Source organism: Thermobia domestica, chromosome 16 (genome assembly GCF_964235325.1).
Source record: "Thermobia domestica chromosome 16, izTheDome1.hap1.1, whole genome shotgun sequence".
Classification (NCBI taxonomy): Eukaryota; Metazoa; Arthropoda; class Insecta; order Zygentoma; family Lepismatidae; genus Thermobia; species Thermobia domestica.
Window position 1 is genome coordinate 75,554,998 of NC_137469.1, and position 25,592 is coordinate 75,580,589.

Genomic DNA, 25,592 nt, shown 5'->3' on the forward strand with positions numbered 1-25,592 from the left:
TGGCAAAACCATGGTTTTTATTGAAAAAAAAAAAAGTTTTTTGGTTTAAATAATTTACTCTATATATAGACTGGAATAGTGATGTCATCATTTCCTTCCCGTTACCATGGTGATCGCCATGTTTTTTTCTATACAAACGCGTGAAGCTAATGGAGCTAAAGAGATTATTTCTAAAAGCTCCACATCCTTAAGTAATAAGGTAGAAATCGAATAGTTAATGTAAACACAATTATCATGTAATCCTCCATAAGAAGCAATTATATGCAATATAAACTCCCTACCGTGTAGATTGACAAACTGTCGGCACAGAGAAAGCTGTAAAAATATGTGATTTTTAAAAAAGAAAAAAGTCTTTTAGAATAATGTTAATTCTGTTTGGGTACTTACACTTCTAATGTCTACTGTTTATAATGTGAGTGCACAATATTATTTCTAAGTATACATTACAAAAGAAAGAAAAGGCTAGCCTTTAGAAATATTCAATCAAGACCATCAGTGGATATAGGTAATAACATCTTTTCTTATATTCTCTATCAACTTTTTTTAAAGCATTTAGAAAACGTACAATAACTACACATCCAATTATGAATGGTTCAGTATATATTTTAAACAAGTGTAAATAATCCTCTTCAAATTGCAATAGTATATCATACTCATATTATTGGATCAAAAATTTTCCGGAATTATTTAAAGTTAATATCTGATTATGAACAGGGTGAGTACACTTTAAGTTTGAATTTAACCTGAAAATATAGAAATTCTCAAAATACACATCACAGGGAAAATTTCACAAGACATGTGAACTCGCTAATTTCAGTTTCAATCTTTGTCATGCATGTAATATTATTTAACATATTTCTTTTCTAATTACCTTTTCTACCTTTTTTTCTTCAGTTTCAATTAGAAATATTTAAAAAGAAACATAAATATTTGTTCCACTCTAATGTTTGCAGTTCCGAAATATTTCATCACTGTTTTCGTTTTACATATAGGTTCTTTAGGTATTTAGGCTACTTTTTGTTTAGAAAATAAAATGGCGATCACCATGGCAACGAGAAGGATGTGACGTCACACTATTTCAGTCTATTTATGTTAGATATGGACAGAAATTAGTTTGTTTCGCCTTGATGTTATTATGCAACAACAAGGTTATGCTGGAAGGAATCACATAAGCTTAAAGCGGAATCCAAACCGCTTCTCGGCTTACATCCAAGAGAAATTGTCCATTTGGACACGAAAACGGGATCAATTGGTCACAAATGCGATTGCCGACTCACTCACGAAGGACTCCTGATAAAAATACGTTGTACTGATCTTTACATAAGCCTACTTGTTAATATAATTGTCAAGAGTCATTTCAGGACAAAAAGATAAACAGTTACACAAATAAAAACATTATACACAATTATATATAAATAGGGAAACTCTCGCCTTAACCATTGGGAAAATCCTGTTATTACTTTAAATGTATTTGTATGTAAAATTTTAAGGTCAACGTATTATAATCACTACGCTAAAACTGAGGTATTAAATTACAAATTTGGTATGTAGATATCATTGAATAAAATTAAAACAAAGTCAAATCCAATCTGATGTTGGAAGCTTCGTAGGCAGCTGATAAATTTTGCCCATTTCTATCAATATATTTAAGCACCCTTGGCTTCTTCATAAAACAACAGGCATTCAGACAAGTAGAAATATATATAATTTGATTTCGTTTCATACGTTGACACTTAACATCCTTACGAACCAAGGTTATCACGAAGAAGACTTTCACTTAAAGGGACATCTCGAATCGCTACTTGGTTTACACTTGAAAGATGGGTTGTGGTTCGACCGAGAATTGAACACGGGACCCCTTGATTAAAAGGTGAAAAGTAGATAAACGTAATGCGGATGTTTTGATATATGGAAACGTCACCATGAAGTTCACACGATTTAAAGCTTTTTTTTTTTTTTTGTTTGTTTGTTTTTTCTTCTTATTTTTGGTTTAAACCAGTTTTTTTTTTTCAACCCAGCTGGTTTAAACCAGCCAACCCTGATGGCCAGTCTGCATAGAATGTGAACTGATGCTTGATCTACGAGGGCCAACGGTGGCTCAGTAGGTAAAGCATTCACATCTGATGCTAGAGGTCGTCGGATCGATCCCTGCTCGAGCTTTGTGGTGGATAAATCCCATGTGTGGGGTTTTCGGGGTGGTCCCGTTTCTTAACACTGTTTTCATTCCACCAATTCATCACCCATTATCATCCATACGGTCTAAACCGTAGTTACCTAAAGAATGTATGATAAAGTCAAGTGTTTGACCTACTAAGTAGAACTTGGTATGCTACAATTAGACCACAAGAGACTGAAACCGTGAACTGGCGCGTTTATAAGATCAGCGCAATTTGTAGTAATGTTCAATTAGCAAGGCGGATACCAAATGGTGTTACATTTTCCTGTATTGTTTATGGTATGATGCTATAAATATGATAACAAAATATAATGATCAAATAAATCAGGAAGACGCCAGGGTCGATTAGGTGTTCCTGGAACGGTTGTAACAAAATGACAAATATAACAAGAAAGTAAAAGAGATCTATGGCGGAATGTGAGGGAGTAAATCAAACAAAATGAACACACAACATTGTTGAACGAAATATAGCACAAGCGTCCCCTGAGAGATAAATGTATCAATAGCAGCTACCGACACTGCCTCTTAACGTCACAAATAATAGAAGGGATAGTTGATAGTAACAAAATAAAAATACAAGTTCTCCTACGAAACTAATACTGCAGAATGAACATCGCTTTACTGTATGACCTTATACTTATCGAATAGCATAAAAACAGAGTATATTTTGAGTTTAACGTCCCGTTCAGCAGCGAGGCTATATGAGACGTGAACTTACTGATTAACGTGGAGTCCAAACCACTTGAGCTCCCGCCGGGAATCGAGCAGAGAAATAGAGTCAACAGTCTCAGGCTTTTAGAGCATTTTTCCATTGCTGAACTACATCGCCTGTAGTACGAAAAGATCTTTCGGCAGAAGCACTAGAAGCAGGGATGGCCAGATACTGACGCGCTAATTTGCACAATTTGGTGTGTTTTCTCTTGTTGCTTCCACCATTGTAGTATATATAGTTCTCTTGAACATGATGGCATGTTGAGGTAGATGCCTACTTCATCGTCAAATTCACCAGAAACTGAAGGTCCATCTTCCCATTCCATTAACTTATTCTTCCTGGTAGGTGGTTCCAAACCGTGTCTGCTTGAGCTACTATCCTTAGGAAGGGAATCAAAGAAGCCAACTGCAGCAGATGATACTAACGAAATGAGACGACGTACTTCTGTGTGGGTAGATAATACCTCATCTACAGACATTGTTCGGAGATAACGGTAGTTGGGGCTGAAGGTCTCCACTTTATGATCCATACTAATGTCGACCTTCTCCTTGCGAAACTGCTCCACCCGAACCTTAAGCTGCGACACATCATTGGAATCTACTTTACTGTCGACTTTGCAAAGTTTGTATAGTCTTTCAAACCAAGACAGTATCAAATGCATTGTTACAATTTTCTTTGCCTCCAGTGCTTTGGTGGCATCGTAGAAATCTTCTAAAAATGCAGTAATTTCTTTCATTTAAGGATTCATCAAGGTAATCTAAGCGCTGATCTTCTTTGTGCTCTTCTAGTATCCACCGGATGTCGATGACCTGCGAATCCACAAATTTCAACATGATGAGTTTAATGTTCCATCTTACCTCAGTGTCTTGGTTAACAGTGTGTGGCAGCAGGGTTACTAGTCCAGACCTCTTGAGACATGTAACTACCTTACTAATGCAATCAAAATTGTATTTTACTGATGGCAGCTCATCCCAGAGGAAGTTTTATTGAAAAGCGTTACGCACAATAGTAGAAGTAGTGTCAATGATAGTATTTTTCGTGGTAGTTTAATAGTAGTAGTATTAGTACCAGAAGTAGTAGTATTAATAGTAGTAGTAGCAGTAATGCTAGCAGTAGTAGTATTAATAGTAATAGTAATTGTAGAAGTAGTAATAGTAGTATAGTCGTTAGTAACAACAGTAATAATAGTAGCAGTAGTAGTATTAGTAGTTGCACTGTTTTCGTATTACTAGTAATAGCAGTAGTGGTAGTCGCTGTCGTATTAATATAGTAATGAGTAGTAGTAGTGGAAGCAATAGTGGAATTAGCGCTAGTATACGTAATTGTAATAGTAGTATTAGCAGTAGTCCTGTCGAGGAATTAGAAGCTTAAAATATATAAAACGATAATCATGCCTGTTGTTCTGTATGGTTGTGAAACATGGTCGCTTACTCTGAGGGAAGAACATAGACTGAAAGTATTTGAGAACAGGATCCTGAGAAGAATATTCGGACCAAGAGGAACGAGAATGGGGAATGGCGGAAGCTTCATAACGAGGAACTACATAGTTTATACGGTTTACCCAACATTGTTAGGGTCGTCAAGTCTAGGAGGCTTAGGTGGGCAGGTCATGTAGCTAGAATGGAAGAAAGTAGAAACGCTTTCAAAGTCTTGACTGGTAGACCCATAGGAAAACGACCATTAGGAAGACCTAGGCGCAGATGGGAGGACAATATTAAGATGGATCTCGCAGAGATAGGAATACAAAGTAGAAACTGGATGCAATTAGCTAAGGATAGAAGTCAGTGGAGAGCTTTTGTGAACGCGGCACTGAACCTCCGGGTTCCATAGGCCATAGAGTTAGTTAGTTAGTTAGCAGTAGTAGTTGAAGTATTAGTACTACATACGGTGTAGCAGTTTTACCTATCTTCTCTGTTACTCGCAATGAGTGTAGTATAAGAAATATGACTGGACAGAGCAAGCACAGATAACAATAGACAGACAGAATATGGATATAGAAAACAAACTTAGGTAACATTTTACACGATTTTTCCATTCGAGAAGGACAAATAGACATTGCAATGTTATGACGACACATTTCTCATTTTAAATTGAATATTGAAGGATTGACTTATCAGACTTCATTGTTCTCAGGCCGGTTACGCCCGGCCCGTTCTCCGCCAGGTTCGAAGTCGAGCTGGGCACAGAATACAGATCCAGTCCGGCCTGGGTTTGCAGTGTCTGTTGTACACAACATTAAACGCTGTAAAATTTGCCCTGATACGTAACAAGTTTTGAACATTAAATGCATAAATACGCAGTAATGTCCGCCCCCGTCCTAAATATTGGAAGTTTTGAGCACAGAATGCATGGATTGCTTACGGGAAGAATTACTGTACCTAGAGGCTCGTAATATGGTAAGGCAAACAGGGGAATGCTATCTCACTTCGAACAGAGAAAATCGTGGACATTCGGATTCAGTGTGAAAAAAATATATTAAAAAAAAAAAAGTATCACAATATTGCGAGCGGTGATTATATTCAATGAGAAAAAGCGGAAAGGTTATTACTCACCGCTAAAATATGCAGCAGAATTTTCTTCTACATGCAACAGGTAGCGCTTTCGGAAGATGCTACTTCCTTCATCAGCCTGTGGTAGACTTCAAAAAGGATAAAAAACATGAAGGATGGTTAAAAAGGTTAGGATATGTAAAAACAAATCTTCTGTCAAACATTAAAACACACGGGAATAGAAATTCACTGACATTGTACATTGCTATTTTGTTCTTGCTTTCTAAATGCTGAAAGTATGTAGTGAAAAGATTACTCCAAATAATATTTATTTCTCCTCTATCAAGGTTAAGTGAAGGCCTTTCTTAGTGAATATAATATGATTCCTTAATTTTTCGTTCCGTTGCTGTTTTGGCTTTTTCAATTAAACACGATTCCGCGATTTGATGGTTATGAATAGAATAACTGAGCACTATAATAACAGCATTGTGTTCTAGAATAACTTAGCACGTTCATACTTCGAGATCTCGGAATCCGCAACAGTTATCCGGTCTAGCAACGCATCTTAGAGATCATAACCATCAAATCGTGGAATCATGTTTAATTGAAAAAGCAAAAACAGCAACGGAACGAAAAATTAAAGAATTATATTATATTCACTAAGAAAGGCCTTCACTTAACCTGGATAGAGGAGAAAAAAATATTATTTGGAGTAATCTTTTCACTACATACCTTCAGCATTTGGAAAGCAAGAACAGAAAACAGTAAGCAGCAGTGTACAATGTCAGTGAATTTCTATTCCCGTGTGATTTAATGTTTGACAGAAGATTTGTTTTTACATATCCTAACCTTTTAACCATCCTTCATGTGTTTCATCCTTTTTGAAGTCTACCACAGGCTGATGAAGGAAGTAGCATCTTCCGAAAGCGCTACCTGTTGCATGTAGAAGAAAATTCTGCTACATATTTTTTGCGATGAGTAATAGCCTTTCCGCTTCTTTTCATTACAAAAAAAAAAAAGTATTCTGAGTCTATATGCGAAGCAAGCAAAGGTGGTTAGTTTCCGATCCAGGATATGCATAAAAGCTAAGAAATGAGAAATAATCGCACTTTTACAACCGTTGCAGGCAGCCTTTATCTTAATTCGTTGCTAGTTTAAGAGTTTCGTAGGCAAAAATCATACTCTCGCTATGAGGTGATACCCTCCTTCCTTTATTGAAATATGCCTTCTAAACCATCATTTGAATTAAAATTTACCTTAGTTTCATTTTTTTTTTTTTCTTTTTTCGAAAGTCATCTTCAAAACTGAATCCCTATATTAGATTGTCTTAGTAAAGAAAAGAAAAGGAACTCATGGAAACAACTTCCCAAATTAAAGCATCCCCCCCCCCTTCAACTTCAGCCTCTTTAACTCTACAAAAGCTACGAAGCCCAATCCCAACATAATGATGTAATAATTACGACTGAAGGCAGGAATTAGGTTCCTAGTAGCATTTCCAGGATTTACCCGCTGGCAATCAATGCATATTTTTTACACACACTGCAGTAATCTGAATTGAGTACCATACATGATTCTGCAATATCCGTACACTATTACAGTACGTTATGCATTCCATCGCATTTTCATGAGCAGAATCATGTTAGTGGCAAAGCGGCGCAAACTTTTCGTTCATTTCAGTTACTACATTCACTACTTGACTACATACTGTCATAGCAATTCATTCGCCGTAATTACATTTTGTTTCCATCAAAACGACTAAATTGGCAAATGTATTTCCATGAACTTGGTTCATTGAAGTGTTCCATATACAGTAATGAGTCTCGATTATCCGAGCTAATATGGACCGGATCTAACTCGGATAAGCAAAAACACGGTTGATAGGGGGATACATAGAATATTTTGTATAGTATTTACTATTGTTGTTTATCGATTATTTCTCTTTATTAGGTTATTCATTATTACTGTATTTATTAATATTATTGGACATACAGTACAGTACATGTAATTATACATATATACATAAGGAATTAGCAATAATACAGTAGATAAAATGTGGTTTGATATTAATAAGTATGTAAGTTAAACAATACAAATAAAATACTGTTTAGCGTACACATAGACCATTTTTTTTAACAAAAAAAAGTCTTTCATAGTCTTCTGCTTCATTAAGCTGCCTCGTTCTTGGCCGCTATATTGCACAGACGTAGCAATATCATGTCAGCTGGTGCTTGTCGTCTTACTGTTCAACGTAGAACAATGCCTTTTCAAACTGAAACTCAAGACGTGCAATAAAGATCGCTGGCTTAAGTGTGGCAATGTCGGGCGGAGTCGTCATCTATACGCCAGCTTTATGTTTTGCTTTGTTGCTGAAACAAAAGCATGTAAACTGTTTATCATTGTAACCAGTTTAGTTTTTAAATTTTTGTTTGATTGGATTAAGCTTGGATAACACGGAACCTCAGTTAACCGGGACTCCACTGTACGTCAATAAACAAATACATGATTTACTTTTCATAATAGTTATATTCAATATGACAAAAATGGAGTTATCTGAATAGTTGTTCATTTAGGTTTGACTACATCTATATATACAACGCTTCAGAAATACAGAAGATAAAGAAATGTCGTGGCTCTTCTCTTAGAGCAAAATAAAATGTCCTATCCTTGTCACATATCCTCCACTTTAAAGGAGGATCGTAAATATCGGTCTTTTTCGCCCATGAGAGTCACGATTAATTAACGTTCATGAAAGCAAGTAAATGCCACAAATGTGAAGTTCAACCTTTAAATGTTGCATCTGTATATGATGTAGGAAGTCAGAGAAAGAACCCCGCAAATAAAACTTTTTTTTTTCTCTCTTTTGTAAATTTAGACTTTTTTTTATGCTTTACGCCAATTTTTCTATGAAACGTTCAATAAGCCACATATACCTTAACATATAAAAGCGAAATATCATGAAAAGCACTGAAGCTAGAAGCACGAAATGTGTAGGTTTCTTTTATAATATAGAGGCATACTAAGAAAGGATTTCGCAAAAATCGAACCCTAAGGAAGTAAATAAGGGGGGCTGGGGGTTAGGATTTACACACTGATCAACACGCTGAGAAAACCACTCATGCTAGAGGCATGAAATTTGGGCATAAGGTTCCTTTTATAATATAGAGGCGTACTAAGAACGGATTTTACAAAGCCACAAAGTGTACCTGTGGTAAGAGGGGGGTTTACGCACTAATCAATGCACAGGGAAAACCATCGTAGCTAGAATCATGACGTTTGGTCAGTAGGTTTATTTTATGATGTAGAGTCATACTATGAACAGATTTTACAAAATTTGAGCCGTAAGAGGTTATATGGAGGAGGGGCTAAGTATGTGAAATTAAATCCAAAGAAAATTTAAAATAGTTTTCAAACCGTGCGAAGAACGGGAAGTCTCAAATCGAGCGGCTCGTAGAAGAATTGGAGAAAAACGAATAAATTGGCGAAAAATTTACAACAGTGCATTTTTAGAGGGTTCTTTCTGTGCTTTGTTACAATATTTTCCATTTATGTTTTACATTGGTTTACCCTTAAAAAAAAAAGGGCGGACCTTTACCCACCTCCTTCCTGTGAGGATTTTTTTTTTTTTAACATAAGATTGACCTATACTTTTTAAAACCCACCACTTTAAAGGAAAAAAAATATTACAGAACATAGCTTAATAATAAGGATACAAACAGTTTGTCCTTGTAATATTAACAATCCAGGAGAAATTTCTGATTAACCTTTCTGGAATTTTACACGTCAAGGCACCAGTTAATGTAAAATTTACACTAGCAATATCTATTCGAAAAGCATAAGAAATTGAATCGTATGATTTAATATAAACAATGCATTCATGTACCAGCAAAAAAATAAGGGATATACAATGCATAGCTATCATCACTTTTATTGGTATATATGTGAAGGACAAGTTCTACTTTCTGTGATTTCGTGAGCAGCACAAACACCTTTTCTTTTTAAAGAAAGAAAAAAAAAAAGTTAATTTTACAAAGAGGACATAAATATGACCACATATAATACGAGGGGTGTTCCATATTGATTTACACTTCCTTTTTTTTTCTTCTTTGAGGGTCCACCATTGAGCTCGTCATTACAGGTGGAAGGAAGTTCCACGGATTACACTTCCCTGTATTGGTTCTTTCACCTGAAGGTAGACCTAAGTACTACTTCCTTCCACTTGTAATGACGAGGTCAATGATGGACCCTGAAAGAAGAAAGAAAGTGTCAATCAATATGGAACGCCCTCGTATGTAATATCAGCAAGAAAATAAAGGACTTACAATACACTATCGTCCCTTCTACTTTCCTATCAGTACATATATGACAAGGATAAGCAGTTAGTGCTTCTTTACTTTTATGAGCAGCAGGCACGCCCCTTTTTTTCTGCCAATAGAAGCACTCAATTAACCATGACCCCCCTCTTCTTTGTACATGAAATTTGCAATACGCACACTCGCTATACTTAAAGAAATAATAATAATAAAAAGATATACAATTATGAAAAGTGTTAAAATTCCAGTTATTACTGTTCAGAATTCACGACATCTTTATGACACATATAAGGTTCTAATCTCAACTAATTTAATAATATAAGCAGTTAAAGAAGTACGACATGGGAATCTTTTATTGAAAATACTGCCGAACTCTCTATCGTGTTCGCCCATTTTCAAGGCGATATTTCATTAATTTTTAACAACGTCGGAAGGCAACAAAGCAAATTTTAAATTTAACCAACTCAGTGGATTTTTTCCCCTTGTACAGGAAACAATCTTGAATAGCTTCTCAAAATGTACACCCACTGTATAAAAGAAAATGTAATACACGAAAAGGGAGATGGGAAGTTAAGAGCTGCATATCTATGCAGTGTGTAATTTCAAGTGGTTTTTAATCATTGGTCGGCACCCCAGCTCAAATGGAAAGGAAAGAATTGGGACACAGTAAAGAAATGTGGTTATCAATTTGTGTACTATTTTTATTTCATTCTTGGCTACATCAACCCAAACTACATATACTATTACTGTATCATGTTTATGTGTGCGATCATTTTTTTAACACGTTTCTCTCTCTCTCTCACACACACCCACACCCACCCACACCACACACACACACACACACACACACACACACACACACACACACACACACACACACACACTGGAAGAAATGGAGCTTTTGTTTTGAATTGATCTGATGTTTACCTTTGTCTGACTTACGTTTGATAGGGTACTGTAACAAACAGTTCCGCAAACTACAGATTTTAACAACCGATTCCAGCGAAACAGCTGGATAGCAACATTGCTTTAATTCAACACATGCACTTACCTTCTTCAAATATTCTGGATACGCTGGAAATATTGTTGGGACTGATCCACTCCTCAGTCGAACGGTCTGTCCAGTGCGATCAAAACATTCTTCACTAAAATGCTCCGAACAAAGATGCTGAGACCCTGAAGGTTTCCAATTTTTTCTTCTGACTGCTTTCACCCATAAGTTCAATAAATCAGGATTCTTTGGAAATCTGTAAATGAAAACAAGATTCATTAGTTCTACCATAATGACAACCATACTCGGTTAGTGACTATCTAAGAGCCCTGTTCGCGGTTTAAGACAGTTGCATCTTTTCTTGCATATAGCTCACTGTATACCCTTCTTGGGAGGAGATTGATGACAGGTCAGAAGACTCTTTTTCCCACCCACTCTTTTTTTTCTTTAAGGCAAAACCACAAACACTTTTTTCTTTTGTTTGGTGACTTTTTTTCTCTTCTATTTATGACCGCCAGGAGAGGAACAAGGAATAACATATTAAGACCTTGTTACTTTTTCCCAAAATAAATGTACTGAAATATGGTTTTCGAATTGAATGGTGTCGATATCCAGTTCAAAGATTGAACATTTTTAATATATTCCTTTTTGAAGAAGAAAAAACATTGTTTTTCAACTGATCTTAACTACTAAAATGTCAAGTGAAGATTTTTGTGTTCAACTCGCAGTTTTTTCTAATCTTTATGCAATTATAGGGGTCAAAATAATAATAATTATTATTATTATTATAAACACTTGGCGCGAAAAGCCTATGAAAACCTGGGCCACAATACCGCATCACCTCGGTGGAGTTTCACGTGGTCAGTCTGTCTATTCCAGACATCTGGCATTCTGCATTTTGGTCTGCTACCAATAATAATAATAATAATGTTTTATTATAGAAACTCCAGAGAACATCTGGAGCATTACAATCGTAAAGAATTTTACTACATCCACATATAAAGTCTAAAAGTTACAATTAAATCAACAATCTAACAATTTCAAACCTGTTTATCTAGATAGGTCGCCAATTTGCGTCATGACACTGGGTCGTAACTCAAGTGGAAATCGAATACTTGTTTGTTTCGTTGCAGTTTATTATTTTTCTTCAGTACAGAGACTATACAAAAACGGAATTTACAGCTCAACTTAGAATTTAAACCAGTACTCGGATTTCTATCAGAAGCGATGGACTCACAGCGAGGTTTAAACCTCCGACCATACGCGCCAAAGGCCCCATCGGCAATCGAACCTAAATTTCGCGGATTAGCAATTAACAACCGCGTGCATCTGAAACAGTACACCGTTGGGAAACGCTGCTTTAGGCCTGTGCCATACAGAAAGCGAGCGAGCGAACGACAAAGAGAGAATCATGCCACACTAGTAGCGTGCAACAGAGCAACAGTAATCTTCAAGATACAATTGTAGTTGAAAATTTCTAAAAAGTAAGTTAGAAATAAAAAAAAAAAAAAATAAAATAAATAAAATAAAATAAAAAAAGAAAAACTAAAATCACATAAATTACCAGAACTGCTTTATTCTTGCGTTCTCCTCAGCAACAAATTTTGAAGCACAGGAGGTAGCAAAATTTCTATCGCTCACTCACCTTTCCATGTGGCCCACGGCATACAGAAAGCGAACGAGTGACAAAGCGACAACCGCACCATATTGGAAGTATGCGTCAGAGCGAAAGTCATTATCAGGATACGAGTTTACTTGAAGTTTTTTTTTAATATATATATCATTACACATTTGCTCATATGTGACTGCAAATAAAAAATTAAAGAAAAACTAAAATTACGTAGATTACCGGAGATGCTTTATGCAAAGGTTCACCTCAGCAATAAAATTTGAAGCTCGAGAAATAGAAACAAATCTGAAACATCGTTCTGTCGCTCGCTTGCTTTCTGTATGGCACGACTTTTATACTTTTAACCAAAAAGATTTTGGTGAAATAGCGCCAATGGGGAAGGGGCTAATCAAAGCCGAAAGCGGCTAGATTTTGCTAGCCAGACCTTACTAACAGCCCGATTGACCAAGCATATAGCCAAGGCAATGATGACATACGTGATGAAAGATTACTTCTACTTAAGTCATACTGTACATAATGAACTGCGCCAGGTATCACCTCGGTTCCACATTCAGTCAACTGTCCGTCTTTCACTTTTGGTTTGAACGCTCATGATAATGCTTACTATATGCGCACTAATGCTCATTAGATTATAAGCCCTTTGGTAGAGTTCTTTTTCAGAAGCAACGGCATTCCACCTTTAAATGGCTTCTTTGCAAGGAAACCTGAAACTTGAAAAGCTTATTTTTCTATCTTCAACATCTTACTTTTTATGGCCCCCTCCAAATCGATAAACTCTTGTTCATGTGTATCATGCTTCTGGTGGCGCTGACATTTCGTGACACGGATCTTGGCTTGATGGATTAACGATTGTTAGAATCTTTGAAAAAATGAAATGAAATCTTTGAGTTTTACGTCCCGCGGTTATGCCGGTTACGCTAAAGGAGATGGTGATAATGAGTAATGAATGAAATGGTGGAAGGAAGAAAGTGGGAGGAAACGGGAGAACCCCGAGGAAACCTACGCACACGGTGTTTGTCCACCACAAAGTTCACTTGGCGGGGGCTGGGATCGAACCCGGGACCCCAAGCACCAGAGGTGAACGCTCTACCACTGAGCCACCGCGGCCCCTACCCAAAGATGTAAGTTTTTAGGCTGCTTCGGTCGTTGCGAGGAGGGCTTTTAGACGTAAAAAGTATAAAAAAAAAAAAAATCACTTACTTATGAAAGCTTACTGAAGGGCTCGTGTTGGTTACTCTGTTGACACATCCAAAAGCGGCACAGCTCCTCACCATCTCTGTACAAAATTGTATTGTAATGCCTTGATTTTGTGCTCCGACTCCTCCAGGACTGACTCTTTTAATTCGTTGAAATCATTGTTCTCCAAATCAATATCATTTTGGCCTGAAACAATAAATTAAAATCACTTGTCTATCGACTAAACGAATGAATTTTACAAAATAACAAGCAGTATCCCTTGTGTAAGAATTTCACTAAATTTTATATTGAAAAACCGGTGTTTCTAACTTAATTTCTGTGTTGACATACGTAGTTATATCAGGTACACCACAACAAAATTTAATATTTACATTAGCCCTTAACATTGTCGAACAAGCAACCAATGTAAGTGTCAATTTTGCTTTACTGTCTCAAAAAAAAAAAAAAAAATGTCAGAATAAATATTACGAACAGAAATACACATTCTTTTCTAATCGGTTTTTGCCCCCTTCCCCTGTTACCAAGCCAGCTACCATTCTTAGTGGTCTGAAGACGTTATTACTGACGTAGGCATGTAATAGTTTAGATGCTTCCATGAAATACCGGGTATCTTGATGAGACAAAAAAAAAAAAGTATCCCAAAAGCAAACCGATCGAAACAAAAGACCTGACTTCTGAAGCGCCTGGTACCAGTTGATGAGAAGCTCCTCAGTGAAGATGTCTGGGCAAGGCCAACAAGAAAACTACACTCGAGGACAATATTCTCGGGATTGAAGATATTCTGGGAAACGAAGTGTCTCAACCCAGACTTCAGTATTATCAAAAGCTTATCGCCGCAAGTGGTAAACAGTTCTATGTGACAAAAGATACACATTCCCTTATGAGTTCAAGGAGACCCCCTCCCCTTTATGCTATGTTATAAACATACCTTGGTACAGCAAGAGTTAATATCTTTACTGTCATGACAGTTTTTTTTTTTTTTTTCCCTTCACGTTCTACCATTCAAACGTCTTTATACAATCGAACAAAAGTGTAACTTTTAATATTGTTAAATAGGTCGTCTTGATATTAAAACTCCTCAGAATGGCTTGTTTGACCCTCCTATAATTAGGTAATTGTGTAAAACGTTTCAGAAAATGCTATTGGAAATGCTGATTCTACGAACAATAACTTAATTTGCAACGAAGAGAACTCTTAAAAAAAATAAATAAATAAAGTGTTTTAACAATTTACAGCAAGTGAGAGATACTAGTTTCGTTTCGAGTCTAACTTTCAAGAGTATAAAATTTATATGGTGAAACAAATGACATGCTAGAGATGTTCTACGGCTAATATACGAGTTGAACTTAAGTGCTATGTGCGATGTAAGCCTGTGAGAATGGAATTACTAGCAAATGCAAAATTATTCGCAGGGTTCGCGAGAAATGAAATCTCGATTCTACTTGTTGCCTCTTTTGTATGAAGGAAAGTAGTACTCAAACATGATTAAATGAAAGTAAAGTTTACAACTATCACGATTGTGCTGGCTCGGAATTATTGGCATTGATTAGTTCGTGGTATGGGGGAAAGGCCTCCTACTAGATATTGATCTCATTTTGTAATGTAAGAAATTGAAAAAATAAAAAAAAAAAATAAAAAAACTACTTCAACGAAGATAATTGATATAAATCTTCGCTACTTAACCTCAACTATTTTAACATGGCTCAGGTTTAGTAGTACCGTTCAAGAACTTATCAAAATTCTAAAAATTACTGATGAAATCAGTCCTCAGATCAGAATTTGTTAGTTTCCTTCGTAATGGGGAAACTAACGTGCAAGTAAGATTCTGTTACTATAGGTCGCGTCGCATCAATATACCGGTACTGGTTTTCTTAAGTTCTCGGCTGCTGGACCAATTTTACTAAACTAAAACTTCACTTTTATTAACCTGAACGCCAGACTCTTCACAAAAATATTAGAAGTGGAAATTTTAAGTATGACTGTTTTAACAAATATATTTCCATTTCTAATATTTTTACGAGGAGTCTGGCATTCAGGTTAGTAAAAATGACTTTCTCCCCGAGGCAATGGCAATTTGATGATAAACCTTTGCTGTCGCTTTCTTAGTACTCAGTAAGTTTACACAAAGTATTGGTAATTCATTACAGTATTGGCTATGTTCTGTATTACGTAGTATTTAAGCAGTGCTAAGTGGAGAAAAGGAAAGGAATTAATGAATGAATCTTTAGCGCCTCTTTGCCAGCAAGGTCATGGTTTGAAAAACTCCATTTAAAAAAAAAAAAAAAAAAAAACCTGGGCCCACACTTTTTTTTTTTATTTTTATTTTGTACAGAATATCGATAAATAACGTGCAAGATGTATGAGAGATGGGCCTATTGTTCCTTTTAACAGTAGGTGAGGATTATTTTATGCAGTGATTCCCATCATTAGCATTATTTAATGCAGGGAAGGTAGGCCTACTCCCTTTACAACCAAATAGCTGCCTTGCCAAGGTGTCACAGAACCCTTGTACGTTACATAATTTGGCAAAATTCCCAACAACTCATGAACATATAGTTCAATAAATAAGTTAATAATACTTTGACAATTTTCTAGGGAGTAGTCTTTACGAGCCTTTTGACAGTGTAATGTTATTAGTCTTACAAGTACACAATCACATTATAATATTGACTGTTACAGGGTAAAAGAAGAAAGAAAATGACTTACCTTTGACACATTATGAAATTTTAAACAACGTTTATTATTATTTTTTTTTTCGTCGTACAATTTTTTTCTGGGAGCACAGACAATCAACAATAAAACAAACATAAATTACTATGAAGTCTTACGTGAAAATGATCTCTTTATCCTCTTCCAATATGGCGGATCGATTCGATATATGCGAGTTCGATGCCATAAATGATCTCGCACCAGGGCATCTCTATACTAAACGCAATGTTAACTTGAGAGCCGAATCACAAGCGCATTAGTACATGTTTGGCGCGCGAACCTCTTCGCAGGGAAATCTTTGTATGTGTGTGTGTGTGTTTTGGTTGGGTTCTCATTCGCCAGGGTTTCAACTGGCGCTGTTCTGCGTCTCAGCTGATATGCGCGGAGCAGTGATCTGCCGCTATGAAAAATGTTTCTTGGTTTATTTGTTTTTAATAATTCATGAAGACACGACAATAGTAAAAAATATATTGGAAATTCGCACGTGATGTATTTGCAATCCTCACAATTAAAACTCGAGAGCATGAAAACTATTTTGGTTATTCATTTCAATTGATTAACGTAAGAAAGGATAAGAAATGAAGTTACTCTCATATATCTACCTGGAAAAGGTCAATCATAAACAGAAACACACAAGCAGCCACCCTCCCACATAATAAATTAAAGATACGATTTTTTTTTCTCAAAGCACAGCAACTCTACGTTAGCAATGAGTAAACCAGCTATGAACCGGCAACAATCATATCAACAATTTCTTCAACAGTTTTGTCTGCATATTTTTCTCTTAGTCGAGAGTACACATTGTTGACAATTTACTTTGCTTGACTTTAAAGAGGTTTCTCTTCCTCGTGTTTGCGATAATACTGAGAAGATAATTCGGATTCATTCATGATTTTAATTTCGCGCTTGACACTCTCCATGGTTTCAGTTTCCACTACACCCACGTACCCAAACCAACGCACACGTGAAGACGATATTTAGCAGAGCAGTGTAACTCTCTGCACAAAAATTTCAGAAGTTACATGTGAGTCCCGTTCTTTTTTTGTTTCATTTATCAGCAGGCATAGAAGTTTCTTACGGGGTAGCAACTCTATTTAATTTATATATCATATAAAAATATTAAGCCATTTCCTATCCATTGTGGACGATTTCTAACATTGATCAATTAACTAATTTTACTGGTCTTCTGTTTTTGATATAAGATTTTTCAAGTTTATAATTTTGCAACACTTGCAAGAGACTCGCATCTTAGCTACCGGCTTTTCACTCTTTTCTTTCCTTCTCTCTTTCCGATTCTGAGTCGTGACGTCATTTTCATAACCCGTTACTAATAAATCTAGAATCTTTTATTTTAAATATTGTTTCTGTATTAACATTTTTATATACTTGAACTCAATTAGTTCTTTGAATTGATCTACTAAGTAATGTTTTACGTGTGTAACGTGAAGAACTATGTAACATGCGCGGAGTCGCCCGAATTGAAGTTGCGTATCTCGGTATCAGGATAAGGTCGCGGCGAGTATAGTTGCTTATATTATCTCAATGGCTTTACATAACGAAATCATTGTTCTTCAATACATATAATTAATACGCCAGGTATGCACGTTATTCATATAAATTCCTTAGATATTTTGTCTTTCTTTAACGTCCCGCGTTTATGCTCCAATGCTAAAGAAGACGATGATCATGTTGTTTTTGAGTTTAACGTCCCGTTCAGCAGCGAAGCTATATGAAACGAGACGAATGAAAATGGTGAAAAGAAAACGGGAGAACAACGAGAAAACTTGCATACAACTTATTTGTCCAAGGACTCCACGCACCAGATGTGAGCGCTCTATCACTGAGCCAACACAGCCTCATGTTTCGGCTTTGTGAATCAATAAATTTAACTTCTAATTTCTCCGAATTTTCATTCTGATTTTCATCTAGGTACCATTTCTTCTCTTATGTCACAAGACACGCGTGAACTAGTTGTATCACAAAGAAATTTCCTTTTTCCCATAATTAAATCTATATTGTATGCCATGAATAGGTTATCATTTAAAATTGCTATTGTTCACAACTAATGGGAAGAGAGCTAATTCGTTGGTAAATGATTACCATACGCGCCTTTGGCGTACGAGACCCGGATTCGATTCCCGGCGGGAGTTCATGTGATTCGGATTCCCGTTAATCAGTAGGTTCCGTCTCATATAGCCTCGCTGCTGAAAGGGACGTTACACTCAAAATCAACTCAACTTATGGGAAGTGCATTGACATGAGGGACGAAGGAAAAACGTAAATTTACAGTCAGAAGGTTTGCATGAAATTCTTCAAAAACATTAAATGCAAATTAGGAGAATATTATACATGAGAAAGTACCCAATCTGAAGTTAGTTCAGTAACCTTATTTCACGTTGAAAACTGTCAATCGTATTATATGTTCAGTTTTTCTTCAGTGGCTCTTTGCTGATCATACAATTACCGGTACGCAAATATCAAAAAACATTTCAAAAAAACAAATAAATAACTGAAATATTTACTGCAGATTAAGATTTTTCTTAATTTACAGCTACAATAAGATTAATTACAACGAAGAAACTTATGCATGCAGAAAGCATGTAAGTCATCTGTAAACATAGAAACAGCCTTCCGAAGTATGTTTGAACATATGCACTTGTCAAACTAGCTTGTATTGGCCACCTAGTACAGTTTGGTGCGTGTTTTTTACACTTATTTTCTTTAACTCGTATACTCACCGTGCTAAAACGTTTGATCTTATACAAAAATCCCATGCGCACGTCCTCCAGCTTCACCCTGCTTTAAATCATAATAAATGCAAAGATAGCTTATGGTAAATATATAGCACATGTTGGTATGCCTCTTTCGCACTTGGCGTTCTTACGGCATCTAAGTATGAAAGCACGTTATTTACAGCGCTTAAGTTTCTAGGTATATTATAAATGTGTGCACAGTTGGTAAGTGGACACCAACCACGTAAGACCGTAGAAGGCGTTAGAAAATAAATCAGCAAAAGAGTTTATTTTTTCTAATTCTCTCAGATTGTGTCTCTCAACCATTTCTGTGCCAAATGAGATATGTGAGAATGCGCTAGGAAGTGACAAAAAAGTAGAAAACGCCAGAATATTATTTCCACGAAGCAATGACATTTTCAATTATTATAATAATTTGATCCCGTATTAGTAATCTATACACCCGAATACATGTCATCTACAAAACTGACAAAATTTGTATCTAATGATCCTCACAGTTTTTACGCAAGGTTCTGACAGTGAATCTGCGTGTATACATTACGAAAGGGTCGCCAATATAAGTAATGAAAATAACTGAATTGTGATTATTCATAAAAATGAATCATAATACTACGTATTCTATTAGTAATGTTCATTTTCTCATACAAGTATTTGCATAGATACAGAATGAAGGGACTAGTAATTATAAAAACAAAACTGCGAGCCACTACATTTAGGGCGGCAAATGGAGAACTATAATTAGTTCAACTCAGCACCTTCTGCGTCCCATTATAATTTTCTAACGACTGTTTACGAATATTCGTCTGCTATTGTTAGTAGCTTGGGGTCTTTACTGGAAAATCGTCTCAGAACAGATGGTTTTACGACAAAGGGCTCCAATCCACTAAAAATAGCAAACAAATGTGGGAAAAGATCTTTAAAAAATATCGTCAACGGCATTTTTTATCGTTTAATGATAATAAACAATTATTTCCTCACAGTTCATCAATCTGATGACTTTGAAAATGTTTACTTCATCAACGAGCATCTATTCAAAAAATAAGTACTTAATCTTTACATAAAATGCCTACGCGTCTATAAAACTTCCCCACTGTAAGCTACTTTCATTTTTACACGGAATGGGTGCACTTGAAATCTGTTCAGTAAATAACGAAAAACGGACGAGCCGCAGGGATTGCGGGCAGGCGAGTAGTGTCTTAGGCGCAGTGGCGTATGTTATTGCCTGTTATAGTACATAAGGAAAAAAAAAGTTAAAATATGTGCTGTGCTTTTCTCATGGAAGGTTACACAGTTAATACGCTCACATTACATAACTTATTCCCAACTTATTCAAGTTGTCATATCGCATACGTAAATTTAACTGCTCATATGTTCACGAATGAATCAATCTTGCTTTCTCAAACCTAGCAACAATATTCTTGATCTGCAGCTACTTCTACATATTTTTCTTGATTCTATATGTTAATCCTGTACTTTTAATATAAACTATATTATGAAATAAACATGAACCAGTGGTATTCGACACAGTTTGCGAAATCGTTCAACATGGCTGCCGTAATCTGTAATCAATTTCTTTGATTATACTCATATGGAAATTCTAAGCCTAAAGCTGCCTTCAGATGTCGATTATTAGCATACTAAACTTTCACAAAACTAACCAAATATTTGCCTTCAATTCCACTTTCAAGCTTTATATATAGAGAAACTTCTGCACGGGACTGGAAATGACGTCAAAATTACCGGAAGTACAGTAGAAGCCATAGTTAAAAACGTTGCCAAGCTTTTATTTGAAAAGGGCTTAAAAATCAAATACATACAACACAGTCCATTGCACTGCATTATTAATCACTCTGCCTCATTCCGTCTTAGCAAAATTTACGGACCGTACCGCAAGTATGAGTGAAGAACTTTGTCAGTCAATCAGTCTGTCGGAAAATACTTTCGAGGAAGAACGGATGCAAAACTTAAAATTTCTGTTACTGACATAAGAAAATTCAAAATCCGTATACGGTGTAGAAAATCACAAAACAAAAAGTTACTAATTTTCTGCTTCGTTGACGCAAATTGCTATTGAATGAGGCTCACTGCCATCCAACTTCACTGACAAGATTTCTTCAACGGATAGTTAAAAAAAAAAAAGAAAGAAAGAAAGAAAGAAAGAAGAGTGCAGAAATATATACACATTATAATTTTCGAAAAAGAATTTTATCTTTTATAATTACATAGAGGCACTGGGCCTTATGCAGAGTCGTTTTGACGTATGATCAGCGTTATACTAAAGTCCTAACTACGGCAGGTAACATTTGTTAGTCTAAGTCTTTAGCATGGCATTAATCACGCGTCAGAACAACTCTACATAAGGCCCATGTTTTCGAACTCTTTTTAATAGAAATTCAATATCATGGTTCATATTCCGTCGTGGTCTTTGAAAAGATGGGAAAAACACAGAAACGCAACGAGAAAAATGGAAAACGTCATTATAACTGCAATTCCGATTATCACAAAAGGAAATGGCAAACTTTATATTTCGTTGATACAAACAATTATTGAATGTGCCTGCATACCGTTGTGTTAATCCTTTATGTAAAACCTATCATAAACCCGTTATAAAATATTAACTTAAATGTAGGAAATAGCATATTAATACTTTTAAGTATATTATACAGTGTACATAAATCTTTAATGAAGTATTTTCTTCAATGAAGGAAACCACTCAAAAATAAGGGTTGAATTGACCCCCAGTTGAATATTTTCTCAAAATTTTCGCTGTTATGCAATACGGACCTTGCTCCATACTAGCAGTAGTGTGGGGAGGTGTACCCCTAAAGTCAAAGTATACAAATGATATAGTGAGCGCTTTTGAAATAATTTTCGAAAAAAAAAACTGTTTTACACAATGACAAAGAAAGCGAATTTACCAAAAAGACAGTACAAAATATCAGGAAAATTGCGTACAGCATATAATGGTAAAGGACTCAGAAGTTAAAACCAGTGGGCGGTATTCAGAGAGAATTCGTTAATCGAAGGTTAGTCTCCGACTAGTTAGTAAGCACACTAACTCTTTACTAAGGAAGGTGCCCTTTTTGGTATTCAGAGTCTACTTTTAGTACAACTAAAATGATGATTTGGGTATGATTAACTTATAGAAACCCAATGCATCGGTGAGTAAAATAAATGTGGCAACTACGGAAAAGTAGATGAGCGCATGCGTAGTCTGTAAAAATGAAAATACATGAATTACGAAATACGAAATGTTGTGTCGCACGCTAAATCGTGGTTAAAAGATTCGACTCTGCTCTAGATTAATTAGTCACATTTGATTAACTTCGTCCAATACTACGTCCTAATTAGAGACTCTGAATACATTTTTGATAACCATCCGTTAGTCAACCTCGTAGTAAGGTTTTAATCAGACGTCAAAACGACTCTGCATAAGGCCCAGTATCGCAGAAAAGTTAAATCAGATTTTGAAATATCGGATTGGGAAGTACCAAATATCAAAGGTATCGCTATGTCAACGTATTACTATTGCTTGTGAAAGCGTAGAATGAAATTCGACGTTCCAGTATTAAAATCCCACCAGAAAATGTATCTAGAAAGCACTTAAGGTGTGGCATAACCAATACGACAAGAAGCAAGTCGTGGCTATATCCGTTGTTGATATTGTTTACGTAGTAGTAAAACAAAACGTACTTTTAATAAGGTCTATCTTGAGAAACCCATATTCGTGCATGAAATGTATAAAACTGATATCATATAAATTACTAGTTTCGGATGTGAAAAACTACAGATCGACTGAAGTGTTTCGAACGCGTAAGTTAACATTTAAACCAACAAATAAACTGATACGTTAGCTCAGTAATGATACACTACATGGGTGGTATTCAGAGAGAATTCGTTAATCAATAGTTAGCCACCGACTAGTTAGTGTCATACTAGCACTTCAGTAATGGGACGTTTACATTTAGTCGATTTAGTCGCACGACTAAATCGACTCGCTGCATTTGCCACTAAATCGAAGCAGCTAGGCCGAATCAGATTGATGGATGTGTTCAATTATTTCAACCACAGAAAATAGAACGTTTTTTAATTCATTTGCCAGTCGATTAGTCGCCTTCGATCAACAATCGATTAAGTTGAAAGTGACGTCAATTCAACTGAATCGAACGCAAATCGACTAAGTGTAAACGCCCCATAAGGAAGCTGTACTTTTTGGTATTCAGATTATACTTTTGAGTACAACTAAAATGTTGATTTGGGTATGATTAACTAATATAACCCAATGCATCAGGTGAGAAAAATAAATGTGGCAACTACGGAAAAGAGATGTGCGCATGCGTAGTCTGTAAAAATGGAAATACATGACATACGAAATCCGAAATGTGTCGCACAAGCTAAACCGTGGGCTCTAGATCAGTGAAGCCATATCTAGCATCTTGGTGCTAGATCTAGCATAATTTACATGCATTTAGCATCTAGCATCTTGGCCAAATCTAGCATAATTTTCATTCTTCCCTCTGGAGAACAGAAAAACAACGAAAATATAGATGGTTCAAGGACCGTCGGGAATTATTCTTTTTAGTTGAAGCGATGGTTGGAGCAATGAAAACCAGTCAGTATTTCCACAGTTGTAATTTATTGTTGAATTCAGAGAAATGTTCAAAAATAGCAAAATGTGACCCTGTAAAATATATTTACTTACGCATAGTTTTATTAGTGTCAAGTGAAACTTAAATGTGTGGTTATCTGCGATGTTTCTGTCCCTTTCAATGTACAACTTCAGAGGGGAGGGATATGAGCGTCAGGGGACAGCTAGTAATACACTAAAAAAAAAAAAAAAAAAAAAAAATGCTTCAGAGCTGGGTCGGAAGCGGCATGTTGTGCATATATTTCTTAAAATGTTATCCATTCCTAAAATATAAATTCGACCTTCTTCCCCTATAATGTGCCATTTACTAATTTATTTATTATCATTCCTGACAGTGTCATATTAGCTTTGTACATGAATACAGTTAAAACACTTCGTTAAAATAATGAAGATAAGTAGGGGCGGGTCTTTAAAATTAATTAGGAAAGATAATTTGAAAATCTGGCATAATTTACAAAAAAACTAGCATAATTCAGACCCGTATTTGGCATCATCACGAGTCTCGAGTGTGGCAACCCTGCTCTAGATTAATTAGTCACATGTAATGCATTCCGTCGATTACTACGTCCTAATCAGAGACTCTGAATACACTTTTGGTAACCATTTGTCAGTCAAACCTATAGTAAGGTATTAATCAAACGTCAGAACGACTCTGCATAAGGCCCCATATTTCCAAGCGAATAATTATTGAATGAAATAAATAAAATCTCTAATGTTTACCCTCCACCTCTACATTTATGCCCAGACTAAGAGAGACAGATGATTAACGAAAGGGAATGATTATATAAAATAACTGGTAGCTGGAATAATTACGTAGGAGGAATAGTCAGAACGAGAAAACCCACGAAGACGATGTTATTCACCACAAATTCATGACTTGGGGAGGAATCAGGGATTCCTCGATCAGAGGTGAACGCTCTACCACTGAGCCACCTTATCATTTGATTGTGAGTATAAACGTTAATGATGTCATGAGGCGTAATATACACAACATTCTGTTCTAGTGAGTGAAGCAAAATAAAAAAAAAAAAAACATCAAATACACTAACGAAACTTAAACAAAGAGCTAAACTCTTCAAATATTTGCTTTTATGATTTTTATGTGGATCTCATTTGTCAAAACACAATACTTTCATGATATGGTCTTTCGCAAGTATACAAACACATAACCAAATATAGAGATGACTTTTAATGTGTACATTACTATACCACTAAATTTACTTGTAGTTTACATTAAGGAACTGCAGTATGAAAACATTCTTTGAAACTTTCAGTGCGACTCAGAGGGGATTCGATATCTGACGTCACGCCAAAACATGTCGTTTCTGATTCCGTGATGTAAGCAGTACAACTTTGCATTGTCTGGTGTTTTGTATTTCCGTGACCAAGATTTTTTTTTTTTTTTTTTTTAAGATTATTAGTCTGTGATATATTGAGGATTAGTTTCACATGGCGAGATCCTTTAAAAATTAAAATTTAGACTTATTGCATTCATATGATCATTATATCATGCATAGAGATGCACAAATGGTTGGAATATGTCACAATCGAGTACAGCAATCAACAAAGCATGAGCGTGCCAGCCGGGGGGATGAGGGGGACGCGTCCCCCCAAAAAAATTCTAGGAGGGGATTGTCCCCCCAGGAAATTGTATAGCATGAATCCTTACCCAAACATCTCGGTAAAAATGGTGAAATACTGGAATAGGAACGTTGATTTCCAATAATTCCTGGAATTGAAAGAAATTACAGTTTCATTGAAGAAAATTCTGTAACAATTACCAGGGTATATAAATGAAGTACAGAAAGTAGCGACACTGTATTAGCTACGTTGAAAACTACCATAAAGCGTGCACGTATTCATTTGCAGCCAAAGGAAAATTTTGAAATGTCTATACATTAAAATGCTACGTTTATATGTTTGTGGTCAAGAAAAGTTTATATGTTGGTGGCAAATTCTTTTAACAACGATATCTCG

General features: G+C 35.8%; 1 protein-coding gene across 10 annotated transcripts in view; it reads right to left on the bottom strand.

The window, feature by feature from the left end:
- The window catches only part of LOC145673174 (uncharacterized), a 159,242-nt gene that overhangs the window by 109,823 nt on the left and 23,827 nt on the right, over positions 1–25,592 (bottom strand). For 2 of the 10 annotated variants that reach the window (XM_081742627.1, XM_081742629.1), the window contains exons 1-3: positions 18,953–20,612; positions 13,509–13,691; positions 10,739–10,934 (exon numbers count right to left, since the gene is read on the bottom strand). The exons of 1 other annotated variant lie outside the window; for it this stretch is intronic. In XM_081742627.1, the coding sequence (XP_081598753.1) occupies positions 10,739–10,934; positions 13,509–13,582 (270 nt within the window). In that variant the 5' untranslated portion in view covers positions 13,583–13,691; positions 18,953–20,612. 7 more of the 10 variants (XM_081742622.1, XM_081742621.1, XM_081742625.1 and 4 more) reach the window with 7 other exon arrangements.